The sequence below is a fragment of the Erinaceus europaeus genome, chromosome 20, assembly GCF_950295315.1.
Source record: "Erinaceus europaeus chromosome 20, mEriEur2.1, whole genome shotgun sequence".
Lineage (NCBI taxonomy): Eukaryota > Metazoa > Chordata > Mammalia > Eulipotyphla > Erinaceidae > Erinaceus > Erinaceus europaeus.
The window spans coordinates 21,218,393-21,236,061 of NC_080181.1; the positions used below are offsets into that span (position 1 = coordinate 21,218,393).

At 38.5% G+C, this 17,669-nt stretch overlaps 1 protein-coding gene across 2 annotated transcripts in view; it reads left to right on the forward strand.

Moving 5' to 3' along the window:
• The window catches only part of ALG9 (ALG9 alpha-1,2-mannosyltransferase), an 86,803-nt gene that overhangs the window by 3,639 nt on the left and 65,495 nt on the right, over positions 1-17,669 (forward strand). For both annotated transcript variants that reach the window (XM_060180079.1, XM_016195384.2), the window contains exons 4-8: positions 2,713-2,783; positions 4,697-4,785; positions 7,204-7,339; positions 10,844-10,931; positions 11,097-11,202. In XM_060180079.1, the coding sequence (XP_060036062.1) occupies positions 2,713-2,783; positions 4,697-4,785; positions 7,204-7,339; positions 10,844-10,931; positions 11,097-11,202 (490 nt within the window). The remainder of the gene's footprint in view (positions 1-2,712; positions 2,784-4,696; positions 4,786-7,203; positions 7,340-10,843; positions 10,932-11,096; positions 11,203-17,669) is intronic.

Below are 17,669 nucleotides of genomic sequence, written 5' to 3' on the forward strand. Positions count from 1 at the left end.
GGGAGAGAAAGATAGACACCTGTAGACCTGCTTCACTGCCTGAGAAGCCACCCCCCTGCAGGTGGGATTCCAGAGGCTGGAACCAGGATCCTTGCACTGGTCCTTGTGCTCTGCACTATGTGCGCTCAATCTAGTATACTGCCACCCAGCCCCCTTCACTCTTTTTTTTTTTTTTTTCACCAGAGCACTGTTCAACTCTGGCTTATTGTGGACTGGGGGATTGAACCTGGGACTTGACTGAGCCTCAGGCATGAGAGTCTGTTTGCATAGCCATTATGCTATCTACCCCCACCATTTTTTGTTTATTGTTGTTGTAGTTATTGTTGTTATTGTTGTCGTCATTGTTGGATAGGACAGAGAAAAATGGAGAGAGGAGGGGAAGACAGAGAGGGGGGAGAGAAAGATAGATACCTGCAGACCTGCTTAACCGCCTGTGAAGGACTCCCCTGCAGATGGGAAGCAGAGGGCTCTAACCGGGATCCTCACACGTATCTTTGTACTTCGTGCCACGTGCGTGCGTGGGCTTAACCCGATGTGCTACTGCCCGACTCCCCACTCATGTTTTTTAATTATTATTTTTAAACCAGAGCTGAGGATTGAACCTGGAACCTTGGAGCCTCAGTCATGAAAGTTTTTTGCATAACCTTTATGCTATATCCATGACCCCTACTCTACAAATATTAATATAGAATTTTGTTCGGTGCTGAACAGGTAACTATGACCAAATTCCTGCCCTCATGGAACTTGCTGTTTAGTGGGAGAAGTACTCATAAATGCAGTGGGTGTTAAGGAGGAAAAGTTCAATGTGCAATGGAATAACGTATTAGGAAAGCCTAAGTTAAACACCATGCTGAAGGATAACAAAGAGTTAACTAACATATAGACTGTTAACTTTTCAGAAAGTTAACTATGATCTGTCTTGGTGTGGATTTCTTTGGTTTTTTTCCATTTGAAGTTTACTTAACTTCTTGAATCTGTAGCTGTATGTCATTAGCCAAATTTACATTTCTTTCCAGTCTTTACACATACATCTAAATTCCATAGCTATAACTCTGATATATAAATAATATTGTATTACACATTTTTATTTAATGCCTCTAATAGTCAGTGCCTAATATGTATGGTTGTTTCAATTGATTTCTCAATTTTTAAAAAATATTTATTTTCCCATGTATAACATATGAGAGAGAGAATTTCATATGAGGCAGAAAGAAGGAGAGGGAGAGCTACAAGTCAGAGCACCACTCTGGTACATGTGATACTGGGCACAGAACCAGGAACCTTGGGCATGAAAGTCTGGTAACCTACCACACAAGCTATATACCCGTCTGCAAAAAACAAACAAACAAAAAAACCCCCCGCTTTTTCTTTCCCTTTCTTTTTTTTTCTTACTAGCCACAAAATATGTTTTTATTAATAATCATTAATAAATTATATATTCACATGTTTATACAAATTCTACTATTGAATAGTGGTTCAATAACTCATTGCCACAAAGGCAGGACAATGTACATCCAAAGAAAATTTTGCATTTCTCAGTGTTACTATGACAAAACTCCTCTATCTAAAATGAATTTTCTTCCAAATATCCTTCTACAAATGACCATGTAAAATAATCTACAAGAAAGACAGACATGGAATTACACAACTACACTAATCTAAAGATCAAGTTTGAAAAGGTATAAGGATGCTAATTACAAAGTAGTTTTTCAGTTATATATCTAGTCTTTCTGGAAAGCTATATTTCAGGTAGCTGGGTGCCATGTAAATACACTGTCATTTGCTTAACTATTGCAGTTTCCTTGGATTCCTAATTAGTTTTAAGATAATCTTTTTTTAAAAACATTTTTCCCTTTATTGGGAGATTAATGTTTTACAGTCGCCACTAAATATAATAGTTTGTACATGCGTATCATTTCTTAGTTTTCCACATAACAATACAACCCCCTCTAGGTCCTCTGTCATCCTTTTCCAGGACCCCCAACCCCCACCCCAGAGTCTTTTACTTTGGTGCAATACACCGACTCCCTTTCTTTCTTTATTGCCAGCATGATTATTGCCAGCACTACAAATCCACTGTTCCTGTTGGCCATTTCCCCCCTCCCTTTTTAAAAAGAATTTATTTATTTATTCATGAGAAAGATAGGAGGAGAGAGAGAGAGAAAGAGAAGGGACCAGACATCACTCTGGTACATGTGCTGCTGGGAATTGAAATCAGGACCTCATACTTCAGAGCCCAATGCTTTATCCATTGCACCACCTCCTAGACCACCTTTCTTTTTCTTTCTAAATTTTTTTTTATTAGGACAGAGATAAATTGAGAGGATGGGGAGAGAGAGAGAGAGAGAGGGAGAGAGAGAGAGAGACCGACGTACAGAACTTCTTTTTTTTTTTAAATTTATTTCTTTATTGGGGAATTAATGTTTTACATTCAACAGTAAATACAATAGTTTGTACATGCATAACAGTCCCCAGTTTCCCATATAACAATACAACCCCCACTATGTGATTTAGAACTTCTTCACTGCTTGTGAAGTGGACCCCCTGCAGGTGGGGAATAGGGGCTACAATTGTAGAAGCTATGGTTCTTGATACGTTACTTTTTAAAAGAATCTACACCAATTTGTAGTGTTAGTGATGATAGATGAGAATGGTTTCATTTTTAAGAGGTTTTCTATCATGTATCTGTGACTTGTTTTCTTGTCCTTTCAGATTCTTGTCTTTTATTTTTTACGATGTCTACTGGCCTTTGTGAGCTGTATCTGTGAACTTTACTTTTATAAGTGAGTATAAGACATTTGCTCTTCTAAAAGTACTATAAAGAAACTCAATATAGCATAGATTATCTTTAATAAACACTACTTAAAATAAAAGACACAATCCTTAGGGCCAAGTGTGCCAACACCTGGCTAAACGCATGCATTATGTTGTGCAAGAGCCCAAGTTTAAGCTCCTAGTCCCTACATGCAGGGTCAAAGCTTCATGAGTGGTGAAGCAGGGCTTCAGGTGTCTCTCTGTCTCTCTCCCTCTCTATCTCCCCCTTCCTCTTGATTTTTGGTTGTCTCTATCAAATAAAGATTTTTTTTTTCCCAAAGAAGACATAGATGGCCAACAGGTACATTAGTGCAATATCAATCTAAAACTGTAATGAGATATCTTTTCATGTCTGTTAAAATTACTATCTGTGTTGAAGAGTTAGTTCACTGGTTGGATGCATGTCTTGCCAGCCATGTGTGCAGCCAGTATTCAGCCCCAGCAATACATGGTGGGCGGTGGGGGGGTTGCCTATTCATCTCTTTGTCTACCTCACTCATCTCTTTTTGAATGAAAAAGCAGCCTGGAGCTGTAAAATATTGCATACATAATGTCCTGGCTCTATAAATAAAATAAAATAACATCAACAAAACAAAATAAAAGTTAGCAAGAATATAAAGAAATTTAAACCACTATGAAAAGCAATTTGGTATGATCTGGGAGGCAGTATAGTGATTCAAGTGTTGGACTCTCAGGCCTGAGGTCCTGAGTTCAGGCATCAGATGTACCAGGTTCTCGCAATAAATAAATAAATAAATAAATAAATAAATATAGTTTGATGATTTCTCAGAAATTAAGACTATGTTAGGGAGGTAGTTCAACAGTAGAACAGGTATGCCTAAGATTCTAGGTTCTGTTCCTGGGTACCACATAAGACAAAGTTAAATAGTGCTTTGGTCTTTCTTTCATAATAAATTAATCAATTAATGAGACTACTATATTATCCAGTAATTCCATTTCTGGATTTTCATTCCATTCCATTCCATTCCATTTTCATTACAATGCTATTCACAACAGCTAAGACTAGAAACAGCCTAAATTATCCACAGAGATAAATATTGGGGAAAGTAGTATATTCATACAGTGGAATGTTATTTTGTCTTAAAAGAAAGAAATATTGAGAGAAATTGAGAGGGGAAGGGGGGATAGAGAGGGAGAGATACCCACAGTACTGCTTCATCATACTTGGTGAAGGTAGGTGCCAGAGGCTTGAACTCAAGTCCTTGTGTACTATGGTATGTGTGCTCTACTGAGTGTGCCACTGTCCAGCCCTTGGTATTTGATTCTAGATCTGTGATACCCAGGAAAGGACTCAGACCCTCAAACCTCTAAGTCTTGCACTTTAGCTATTGTGTCATCACTTCTTGGACTGCTGATTTCTCTATATTACAGGTTTATTTTTATCCTTTGACTTTGTCCCTAAGACTTGCTGTGCTGATAATATATATTTTTTCTTTTTAAAAAAATTATTATTATTATATATATATATTTTTTTCTTTAAGGTTTATTTTATGGGAGTCGGGCGGTAGTGCAGCAGGTTAAGTGCACGTGGTACAAAGTACAGGGACCGGTTAGGATCCTGGTTCAAGCCCCCAGCACCCCACCTGCAGGGGAGTTCCTTCACAGGTGGTAAAGCAGGTCTGCAGGTATCTCTCTGTTTCTCTTCCTCTCTGTCTCCCCCTTCTCTCTCAATTTCTCTCTGTCTCTATCCAATAACAAATTAAAAAAAAAAGATTTATGAGCTAGAGAAGAAAGGCCAGAATAACACTCTGGTATGTGGGGTACTATGAGTTGAGTTTGGGATCTCATGATTTCAAGTCTAAAGGCCAACCACTGCATCATCTCCCAGACACTGTGCTGATAGTCTTTGCCTTTCTCCTAGAGCTGTGTGCAAGAAGTTTGGGCTGCATGTAGGTCGGATGATGCTAGCCTTCTTGGTTCTCAGCACTGGTATGTTTTGCTCATCAGCAGGTAAGTAAAAGGACAGGTGAGGGATACTTCATAGTTGCACTGAAAGGAATAACTTGACCAGACAAAGACTATGTTTGTATATTTAACATATCAGTACTTTTCAGAGTGCTGTTATCCACATGATCTTGATTGACCTTTATAAGAATCCTGTGGTATAAAAAAGATATTTTCTCATTTTTGTAAGTAAGGACTCTGAAACTTGAAAAGGTGAAATTACCTACTTAAAATCCAAGAATTCATAAGAGACAGAGCTTTTTCTAATTTATTAATGGCAAGACTGAAAAACACAATTATTCCTTGTTTTTAATTGCTGACCAGGGGAAGGAAATAACTGTTACTTTACTCAAGGAAGTTCTTTGTGCTTGAAAACCATGGTTTTGATAGTTCTGCTTTCAAACCCATTATTTGAAATAGAGGTATTAGTAGTGTTCTGTAGAAATACACCTCTCCAGTTGGACTTTTTACAGTCAGAGTCTAGAAATTTAGAACAAAAGCTTTCATATACAATGGTGGCTCTCAAAGTGCTGTATTGGAAATTTGTGTTCTAAGAACTGAGCCAAGGTGACCTGTTGTCAAAAGGAAGTCTGTTCCAAGTTTTCTAGAAGAAAAATAAAGTTGCTACAGGCAATTACCTTAACTTCAGTTTCTATTTCTGTAGAAACCTAAAAGAGAATCCAATGACCAGACTAGGAAGTGACTCAGCAGTAGACTTCATGACATGGGCTTGATTCTAGTACTTGAATAACAATAAATAATAAAAAAAAAAAGAATACTATGAGTGATGGAACATGTGTTCTAGTCTTTTTTTTTTTCTCAGACACATACAACATTGAAATAGGTTTTTAAATTAATCACTTTAGGGAGTTGGCGGTAGTTCAGTGGGTTAAGCGCACTGGCGCAAAGTGCAAGGACTGGCGTAAGGATCCACCACCGAGATCCCCACCTGCAGGGGAATTGCTTCATAGGTGGTGAAGCAGGTCTGCAGGTGTCTGTCTTTTTCTCCCCCTCTGTCTTCTCCTCCTCTTCATTTCTCTCTGTCCTATCTAACAAAGACATCAATAATAACTAAAAAAAAAAAAAAAAAGAAGACAACAAAAGGGGAAAATAAATAAATAAATAAAATTAATTACTTTATTGGGGAGATGATCACTTACAAGAGACTGTCATTCGACATTTACAATTTTTATCATGTATGTACAATTTCTTGTCTCCCAATAATAGGTCCTTAGAACACCACATCCTCCATCAACTTGTCATCTGCCCCCACTATAGGACACTGGATCTTTAACTCCCTTTCTCCTGCCTCCTCCCTTCAGAATTGTTAGGTCTGTTGCTACTTAAAACTTCAACCTGGGAGTCGGGCGGTAGCGCAGCAGGTTAAACGCCTGTGGCACAAAATGCAAGGACCGGCTTAAGGATCCAGGTTCGAGCCCCTGCTCCCCACCTGCAGGAGAGTCGCTTCACAAGCGGTAAAGCAGGTCTGCAGGTGTCTATCTTTCCCTTCCCAGCAACAACAACAATCCAGCAACAACAACAACAATAATAATAACCACAACAATGATAAAACAACAAGGGCAACAAAAGGGGAAAAAATGGCTTCCAGGAGCAGTGCATTCGTGGTTCAGGCACCGAGCCCCAGCAATAACTCCGGAAACAAAAAATAAAAAATAACTTCACCCTAAGTTTTCCGTTTAAGTGCCACCTACAAGTGAGGTCATCTGGTAGCACAGGATTATCTATTTTCTTTTATTTATCAGAATTCATATTCTGCAGACCTTAACCACGCTATGCTTGAGTAGCTTTGAGAGCTACTGTACTAAATGTAACTGTGCTCTCTAATCTGGTCTCTAGTCTGGTGATTTTTTTAAATATTTATTCTCTTTTATTGCCCTTGTTGATTTATTGTTGTAGTTATTGATGTCGTTGTTGTTGGATAGGACAGAGAGAAATAGAGAGAGGAAGGGAAGACAGAGAGGGGGAGAGAAAGACAGACACTTGCAGACCTGCTTCACCACTTGTGAACCAACTCCCTTGCAGGTGGGGAGCTGGGGCTCCAACCCGGATCTTACGCGGGTCCATTTGCTTTGCACCATGTGCGCTTAAACCGGTGCGCTACCACTGGACTCCCGACAACAGATTTTTTTTTCATCTTTATTATTATTATTTTAAAACCAGAACACTGTTCATTTCTGGCTTAGGATGGTGCTGGGAATTGAACCTGGGAACTTTGAACCTCAGGCAAGAAAGCCTTTTGCATAACCACTATGTTATTTCTTCAGCCCTCACTGCACATTTCAAATATTCTATTGCCCAAAATGTGTTTCTGGCTATTGGCATTTTACAATGGAGGAGAATTTTTAATAACTGATACTAAATGAATCTCAAAGTCCCTGCTTACCCATTTCTTTTCTCTTGCAGCATTCCTTCCTAGCAGCTTCTGTATGTATACCACATTGATAGCCATGACGGGCTGGTATACAAACAAGATTTCCATTGCTGTGCTTGGAGTAGCAGCTGGAGCTATCCTAGGTTGGCCATTCAGTGCAGCACTAGGGTAAGAAGCTAACACAGCTTACCTTTCTGGTATCGCTGGGTATATAGTAAAGCTTTTTTTTTTTTCCTCCAGGGTTATCAGTGCCAGTACTACAAATCCACTGCTCCTGGTGGCCATTTATTTTATTTTATTGGATAGGACAGAGAGAATTGAGAGAGGATGGGGAGACAGGGAGAGAGAAAGAAAGACACCTGCAGACTTGCTTCACTACTTGTGAAGCATCCTCCCTGCAGGTGGGAGCCTGGGGTTTGAACCAGGATCTTTGCATGAGTCCTTGCACTTCATAGTAGGTGCACTTAACCCAATATGCCAACACCCGACCCCCTATAAAGTAAATCTTTATTTATTTATTTATTTATTGGGGAATTAATGTTTTACATTCAACAGTAAATACAATAGTTTGTACATGCATAACATTCCCCAGTTTCCCATTTAACAATACAACCCCCACTATGTCACTTATCATCCTTCATGGACCCATACAGTAAATCTTAACGTTAGGTTAGTTCCATATTTCCTTGGTAGGAGCTAAAGTTGATTTATAAAGTCCAGGAAATGGCAAGTTGTTTTTCTTAGTGCTTATCACCATGATTAATTCCAGTAACTTCTACTACGTGTCATGCACTGCTCAATCCTTTCTAAAACTTTATCTCTAAACTGTATGAGAACTCTACAAGAGGAATAAAAAGATTAATGCTATGTAAAAAGAAAGTAGACTTCTAAAGATTGATTAATTTGCTTTTAAGATTCTGTTTGCACTTGTGTTGTTTCTCTTTTCGTTTTTTTTTTTTATTATTATTATTAAAACCAGGGTTATCACTGGGGCTCAGTGCTTAGCACTATGAATCCACTGCTCCTGGCACTGTTGTTTTTTTTAAAAAATTTAATTAAATTATTTTTTACTATTTATTTATTTATTCCCTTTTGCTTCCCTTTTTTTTAATTGTTGTAGTTATTAGTGTTGTTGTGATTGATGTCATTGTTGTTGGATAGGACAGAGAGAAATGGAGAGAGGAGGTGAGGACAGAGAGGGGAAGAGAAAGATAGACAACTGCAGACCTGCTTCACCGCTTATGAAGCGAGCCCCCTGCAAGTGGGGAGCCGGGGGCTTGAACTGGGATCCTTCCGTGGGTCCTTGCACTTTGCGCCACATGCGCTTAACTCTGGCACTGTTTTTTCTTCTTTCTTTCTTCCTTTCTTTCTTTCTTCCTTTCTTTCTTTCTTTCTTTCTTTCTTTCTTTCTTTCTTTCTTCCTTTCTTCCTTTCTTTCTTTCTATCTTTCGACTCCGATTACTGTTCTTCACATCTCGTCCTCAATTACTACACAGACTCCTAAGTGATTTTATTTTTAGTCTTTTTCCTGTGAATCTGCTCTTTGTACTCAAAATAGTTAATCCTTGTAAAAATACAAGCATGAGTTTGTCAGTCTTTGTTTTGTACTCTATTATAGCTTCTTCATTGTTCCATACCACAAAAATTGACAACCTGAGACTGTAGGCCAAATCTAATTAGCTTGTTTTAGCCTCCTTAGCCCAAGAACTGACAAGGTTTTGCTGTTCTAAAAGAATTTTAAGATACACACATACACACACACACACACACACACACACACACGCGCACACACACACAGTAACAATAACCACTTGTTACCTTCAGATCCTGAAATATATATTTCCAGGTCCTCTGAGTAAAGTTTGTCAGTCCCTGCTCTGTGTGGTATTCGAACTCTAACATAATTTGTCTTAATCTTTTTTTTCTTTGCCTCTTCAACCTTTTGTCAATTCCCCCATCCATTTTATTCTCTACTCTATCTAGACTGAACTTTGTGAGTTCCCCAAGTATCTCTGGGGGGCATGTTTTGACTGATCTTTTAGCTGAAATAAGTGACTCTAGGAGCACAAGCAATCATTAGCAGTCTACCTAATACTTTCTGGTAAAGTACAACCACTATTATAATAAATAAGCCTGTTTTGTTTCCTGCTATTTGGGACCTATGTTTAGGTAGGAAAGACAGAGATTTAACAAGTAATTAAAAGTATGATGCCTTATCAAAATAAATACAGGGTCCATGGAAATAAAGTGTATAATGTTCATGTAGAGTTTAGATATTGGAATATGAAAATTCTCATAATAGAAATGATGGCCTCCCATAGCATGTGACATTATCAAACAACTGACTAAAACAACTGGTATAAATTCAGAGACGGGAGAAATTGACTTTGCAGAGAGTTTACGGAGAAGGCAAAAATTGTTGGGTCATCTGCCCAGGGAAGTCAGGATGGTATCATAGTAGCGCCTGCAACTTGGTGGTTGAAAGGCAATAAGATATAAAGCAGAAAAAATTGTTCAATAAACAGGAACACAGAGGTAGATGTAGAGCAGATGAAATTAGGGGGTCTTCATGTTAGAAGAAGCTAGGAAGTCTATTTTAGGTATGTTCCAAGGGGCCCGTGACTTTAGTCATTTTTGCCTGAGCCTGATAGCTAACATGCAGGTGGACTAAAAATATTGTCTGGGAAGATGTTATCAGAGTTTAAAATAGGGCTAGAAATCTGGATTAGGGCAGAGAGTAGCTCCTAAATACGAGGAAAGTATATAAATACTATTAGTTGTTTACCCTATCAATTTGTATGCATGACATATTTTTTTATGCAAAAATGCATCATGACTTTTCCAACAACTCAATAGATTGGTGTGGGAAGGAAATTCTTTGTAACTATAGTCTCTACCTATTCTCCTAGATTTGGAAGTCATGAGTATGACGTGTTTATTTGTGCAACAAGATTGGAATCTCTACTGAAAGTATGTTTGTGGAGAAATGAGCAAAGGCTTGATATTAGATGTGAATGTGTAAGAACACTATAGTAAAGTGGTAAGAAAAAGAAAATTAGAAAGGAACCCTAGAGAAGAGACCAGAAAAGAACAAGAGGTAGGGAGCACCAAGACTCTAAAGAGGGAGGAAAAGATGTTTTGTGTAGCATAAGGGCAAAAGGAGATGAACTTTATGAAAAGGTGTTCGTTCGTCTGCCTGTTGTTGACTATAGGTCAACCTTCATCACTCAGTGCAAGATCTTAGGGGAAGAAGCCGTGAGGACAACACACATATGTTACTTATTTGAGGAATTTTACTAAAATAATAAATAAGTGGTATTTAAGGGGTACATATCAGAACTGAAGTCGAAGGCAATACAGTTTTTATTACTAAGGTCTTAAATCACGAGAGGGAGATAATCAGTATTTATTTGGCAAGTGGATACAGGACAGTAGCACATTTACTTAAAATCAGTTTGGAGTTTCTTTTCCCCAGGATCAATATTTATATTTATGTTTTTGTGGGATGCATAATACTGATGAGTGAAAAGAACAGTTAGTTTTTGAAAAGTTACCCTCTCATATGTCAACTTTCCCTCACTGTAACTGTCAGAGACAGCAGTCTCACTTGTGCACGAGAAACATATAAAACTGATGTATTTTTATTTAACTACCTTTTCTTTGTTTTGTTAGTTTACCCATTGCCTTTGATTTGCTGGTAGTGAAGCATGTGTGGAAGAGTTTCTTGCACTGGTCGCTAGTGGCTCTAATACTCTTTCTGGTGAGTTGTTTTTTCTCTTCTCCCTTTTGTCTTAAATAATGAAAGTTAGCTTCTGATATGAGGAAAAAAAGGACAGCTCATTCTGGAGGTTAGCCTATCATCTTTGTGAGTGTGTTTCTGGAGCAATCTTCTTAACACTGGTTTGTACTTCTTCCTCTGTTCTAGGTGCCAGTGGTGGTTATCGACAGCTACTATTACGGCAAGTTGGTGATTGCGCCTGTCAACATTGTTCTATATAATGTCTTTACTCCTCATGGGCCTGATCTTTATGGTAAGACTTTGTAAAAACGGGCGGGTTTAGGAAATAACTTAATCTACCTGAGATTCAAGATTTTAATTCATTTGCATCACTTCATCAAATATAGCATTTCTTTGCTGGTAAACTGTGAGAAGTAAAGTGACATTTGCCTACCACTCAGCAGTGATATGTAGCAGTTAAGTTTTTTTCCTTGACTAGTATTACATGCAGATACTGACTTTATCTTAGTCCTGTCACCTGTGATTCCCTGTTTCAGAAAATTGAGGGATCCATTGGACATCCCATAGTTTTTGACATTACTTCTTTTTCTTTCTGATAATAATTTAACTTATTCTCTTCTCATTAAAACACCAGTGTCTCAAAAGAATAAATTAAAATGTTCACAATGCTATGGCCTCCAGATAATTATTGTCAAAACCTCAAAATTTGGTAGTTTTCTATACAGATCTGATAGTTTTGTACATCCTCATACTCTTTATTTCTTTCAGTTTTTTTTTTTTTTGTTTTTTTTTTGCTTTCAGGGTTATTGCTGGGGCTCAGTGCCTGCACTACAAATCCACTGTTCCTGGAGGCCATTTTTCCTATTTTGTTGCCCTTGTTGTTATCCTTGTTGTTGTCATTGCTGTTGTTGTAGGATAGGGCAGAGAGAAATTGAGAGAGGAGGGGGAGACAAAGAGAGGGAGAGAAAGATAGACACCTGCAGACTTGCTTCATCGCCCGTGAAGCGACCCCCCTTCGGGCAAGAGCACAGCGGGTTAAGCACAGGTGGCACAGACAAAGCGAAAAGACCAGTGTAAGGATCCAGGTTCAAGCCCCCAGCTCCCCACCTGCAGGGGAGTCGCTTCGAGGACAGTGATGCAGGTCTGTAGGTGTCTGTCTTACTCTCCCCCTCTCTGTCTTCCCATCCTCTCTTGATTTCTCTCTGTCCTATCCAACAACGACAGCAATGACAACAATAAACAACAGTGGCAACAAAAGGGGAAAAAATGGCTTTCAGGAGCAGTGGATTTGTAGTGCAGGCACTGAGCCCAGCAATAACCCTGGAGGCAAAAAAGAAAAAAAAGCGTTATATCTTATGCCTTAAAATTTCAGAGATCTTCAATTGTTCTGTAATGTGATTGTCTTGAGGAAGATCTATGAAGCAGGCTACTAATACTGTCTCTAGTACCTAAATATTTGTCTGTGTCTCTTATTAATTTAAGACATATCTATCATTTTTTGGTGTCTTCTTGCCGGTATAACCAACATACTGAATGAGGAAATTTAAAGTGAGCATGTGAATGAAACTTTATTGAATCCCCTAGGATTTGGGAAACACTGTCATTTAAAGAGTTAAAATAAGCATAGTTTTGCTCAGTTAGATATTAACAAACCACATGGTTAGAAAATAATTGATAAATGAAAATTTAAAAAGGTCTTTGTGTGTCTAAGATCTGTAAAGGCATTGGGGGGGAGGGCCTGAATCCCTAATTTTAAACTTTTGCCTCTAGATGTCTCCTTTTAGCTAGGGAGAATTTTTTTTTTTTTTTACCACTACTTAACTCTGGTTTTTGATCTTGAAAATTTTGGCATATGTTAATCTAATTTCTGTTATTTTCAAGAGTTTTTGGGCCTGGAGATAGCTGTAGCACCACATGGGGGCACCATCCAAGAGTATCATGGGTGATGGAGCATTTATTTATACCTCTCTTTACTCTTCTCCAGATCTTTTCTGTCTAATAGAATTTAGAAGATTGCTCCAGTGAGGTGACTCAGGGGTATTATCCATGTATAGAAACCCTCAGTTCATTCCCTGGAACTTCATTTTAAAAGTGTTAATTTTCCATGATACGTACCTGAAACTTAAGAAAAAAGATGTACCAGAATAAATTAATTAATGAATTCTGAAGTTTCTGTTAGATTGCACCCATTCCCTCAGCACTCTGTGTCCTATAACTATTTTTTCAAAAACTGTTGTGATGCACTAGGCTGAGATTTTTCTAGATAGCAAGTACAAATAAAGATAACTCTACTTTTGAATCCAGAAACCACTTTGTGATTATCGTCTAATTTTATTTTAATTGGTAAGTCTATTCAGTTAACATCAAAGACTCTTAATGTATGCTTTGCTGCTGTAAAACTGTCAAACAATGAAACAATGCCTTTTATTATGGAAATCTGGTCTTTCACTTTACATATGTATTTGACACTGCTTAGTATTATTTTGACTTATTATTTTCAGAAAATTGAATATTTTTATTGAGGTAGCATTGGTTTACAAGGCTGTTTGCTTTAGTTTTGTAATCTAACATCTCTTCATGATATTTACCACACCATATCTATCACCAAAGTACTGTGCCACTTCACTGATGGGGCTGGGTGCTGGCACTATGAATCCACTGCTCCTGGTGACCTTTTTTTTTTCTTTTCTAATTTTCATTAGTTAGGATAGAGAGAAATTGAAGGGGGGGGGCTAGCAGATCTGCCTCACTGTTTATGAAGCCGACCCCCTGCAGATGGGGAGCCGGGACTTGAACCTGGACCTTTGCACTTGGTGGTATGTGCACTTAACAAGGTGCTGCATTGCCCGGCCCCCTAATACGCCTTCTCCACCCTTACACCTTCCTCCTCTGTCTCCTCTGGTGGTCTCAGTTCTGTGATTAGAGGCTAAAGGTTTGTTTTCATTTGACTTTGTCAGTTCCTTTCTTTGTTTCTTGCTATGCCACATAGAAATGAGATCATCTGATATTTGTATATTGAGAATTTTGTAAGAGTCTCTTCCAAGTATTTCTTTAACTAAGTAGGGATACATTTTCTTTTGTGAAATTTAAAAATGATAGTTTTGGGCTACATTTTTAAGTGCTGTTACTTAGATATAAGATCATACTAGACTTGTAAATAAATACTTCTTGAATAAATTGGACAAGTGAACTTGAAAAGAACATTGAATAAATTGCTTGCAGGTATTAACCATAAATCCATATAGGCCTGTTATCTAGTAAGACTGAAGACTCCTGAACAGATAAATATAGGCCAGTGAAAAGATGTACTACAGAAAGGTGATTAGGGTAACTTAGGAGCAAATCCATCTAATGACAATCAGCAAAGTCTTCAAAGTCTTTCTGAACCAGAAAGGATGAGTAGGAGTTTTCTTATTAGCCACTAGGGGGGGCATTTCAGACAAATACCAGCAGAATGTCAAATGTAGTGATTGCTGAGATAAAAACTAGACTGAATTCTTTCTTTAAAACCTAAAGTATTTTTACAGAATTTGTTGAGTTTTAGGTGGAAACTACATAGACATGAACATGATAATTTTAATCTTTCCATTGTGATCATAGTCATATGAATATTTTTTCTTCTCTTTTTAATTTTTTTATATTTATTTATTTATTTTCCCTTTTGTTGACCTTCTTGTTTTTTATTGTTGTAGTAGTTATTATTGTTTTTATTGATGTTGTCTTTGTTAGATAGGACAAAGAGAAATGGAGAGAGGAGGGGAAGATAGGAGGAGAGAAAGATAGACACACCCGCAGACCTGCTTCACCGCTTGTGAAGTGACTCCCCTGCAGGACCCCTGAACCGGGATCCTCTGGCCAGTCCTTGTGCTTCATGCCACATGCACTTAACCCACTGTGCTACTGCCCGACTCCCTGTTCCTTTTTTTTTTTTTAATCTATTTATTTGTTATAGACAGCCAGAAATTGAGAAGGAGGAGACAGAGAAGGAGACAGAGAGACACCTGCAGCCCTGCTTCACCACTTGTGAAGCTTTCCTCCTGCAGGTGGGGACCAGGGCCTTGAACCCAGGTCCTGGCGCACTGTAACATGTGCACTCAACCAGGTGCGCCACCACCCAACCCCTCCTTTTTTTTTTAAAGTGACTTTTTTTTTCTTATCTCAATTGTGAGTGCACACACACAAACACACATGTGCATGCACACAGCATAGTGTCTGTTAATGACACATTCTACATCTAAACTGACTTTTATCTTCTGAAGGCAGAAGAAAGAAAAGGAGTACTTTTTCACAACTCTTAATTGCTGCTAGTTATTTATTGCCTACTACAGTCCCAAATTTTACATATACCCATCTTCTTCACCTCAAAAAAATTCTGCGAGATAGGAATTATTTTTATTTGTTGCCCTTGTTACTGTTGTTGGTGTTATTGTTGTTATTGCTGTTGGATAGGACAGAGAGAAATTTTGAGAGGAGAGGAAGACAGACAGAGGGAGAGAAAGATAGACACCTGCAGAACTGCTTCACCACTTGATGGAGCAACCCCCACCCCTCCATGTAGGTAGGGAGTTGGGGGCTCAAACCGGGATCCTTGAGCAGATCTTTGTGCTTCGGTCATGTGCACTTAACCCACTGCACTACTGCCCTGCACCTGAGATAGAAATTATTTATCCTTATCCCCAGATAAGGAGACTGCATTGTCCATGTATGGAGGCCCTCAGTTAATTCCCTGGAATGAAGTAGAGATGGTGAAGAACTTTCCAGTTAGCTGAATAAGTGGCAGAAATAGGATAAGAAGCAAGGTTTTCTGAATCAAAAGTCTGTATTCTTTCCACTTGAAAACAACGTTAGTATAGCTGATATGTGAATATTGAGACTCTGAAGTTGGATAAGCTTGTAAAAAAGAGCATGTATTGAGGCTGGTAGGTAAGATCAGATCTGTAGAATGGGAGGGAAGTTGCCCTTTTCCCCAGGGTGATTCCAGAGCAGTTTAGCTTAGAGAATAGTCAGGAGCCCCTGCAGAGTTTCATGGCAGGATGACATGCATCTCCTAGCAGGTACCCTTTCACATGGGAGCACTGCCTCTGGCACTAATCAAAGAAGAAAGAAGGGATGCTAAGACAAGGTGGAGAATACTTAACACTTGGGAAATTTAGAGTGGTATAGACATAAAATTAGTAGGCTGTAGGCAAAACATCTCTTTGGGGTTAAAGAGCAAGAGGTGAAATTTAGTGTTGCAAAAATCTGACTGGTCTTGGCATTGATTCTTGGGTTTTACCCTTGTAACATTTAGAGTTCTCAAATGTTACTGTTGGTGTAGTGAGTGAAGAGTGGTGATTTCTGATGATGAGAATACTGATCCTGTGGATGGTTTGGGAGGACAGGAAGAAAAGTGTTCTCTCAAAAAACGCCAGTGAGGGGGGTGCCCAGTGGTTGAGTGCACATGTTATAGTATTCAAGGACCCAGTCTCCAACTACAGGGAGGAAGATTCACCAGTGGTGGAGCAGTGCTACAGTTGTCTCTCTTTTTCTGTCTCCCCTTCCCCTTTCAATTTCTCTTTGTCCTACCAAATAAATTAATAAATAAAAGAATACCAGTGTGTCTACTCAAGGATGTTACTTTGCAGCTTAGGACATGATCCCTGCCTGTTTGTGTTTTACCAACATCCTTCAGGTCACTAGGTGAGGGATTCCAGAAAGTAAAAGCAAATGCCCTCTGTTAAAGATCCACAGCTTTCCATTTCTGTTGCAGCAACGAAAGAAGCCCAGTGGGGTCTTGCAAGACCTGCTTAGAGCTGACTGCCAGCCAAAACTCTTAACATTTGCTCTTCTTAAAATTATTTCTATTGAACCTTGGTGACTTTCCCCCTCTCACTGGTGCAAATGTAACATTTATAAGGATGATTTACTATAATTTAGCCCCTATAGTTCTATCGAATTATAGACCTGTAAAATTGTTCCCCTTCATTCAATCTGTGGAACAGTAGACATTATCCCTTCTTCTTTTAGCCTCTTTTCAAAGCTCCTTTTAGCTCATTTGAATGAAAGAAATTGAGGCACTTTCCATAAAGGAGGAGGTTGGTGAGTCACTCCCTGCAGAGACCCTGCTTCTTGCTTTCTTTCACCTTACATTTTGCACCAGTTAAATGCTTAGCTTGTCATTCTGAACACTTTTTTTCCCTTTCTCTGCATAGTTCAGCTTTGATACTTTCTGAGCAGTTGCAATGAATCTCTCCCTGGAAAGAGGAAATTTTTTGATTGTTTTCTATTCTAAGACCTGTGTCTCATCAAGTAGGGGAGGACATGGCTAACAGATGTCACTATTTTTGTTCCCTTTTACCCTTTTTTTTTTTTTTTTTAAGACTGCTGTCATTTGAACCTTCCCCAATCTTGGCTTATCCCCCAGTTTTTGCCCCATCCTTCAGGGAAGTAAAAGTCTATTACAAAATGCCCACAGCCTAACTGTGAACTTGATCTATGAATGCCTAACACAGCAGTAATCAAGCTCACTAACACAGTACTTTTTATTCCACATCTTAGAGTACAGTTTACCTAGGTTTAAAAAAAATATCCTTAATGGAAGAGTTTGTATAGAAAGTTGTGGCATTTTCTGGAAACTAAAGAGTTTCCCTGATAACCACATATTTACTAATGCTAAAAAGGAAGATACTATTTTTCTGTTGAAACTTAGCACCTATAATAATTGATATAAACAGTTACCTCCTTTCCTCCTGCTTACACTGTAGTTCCTTCTCCTTTAAA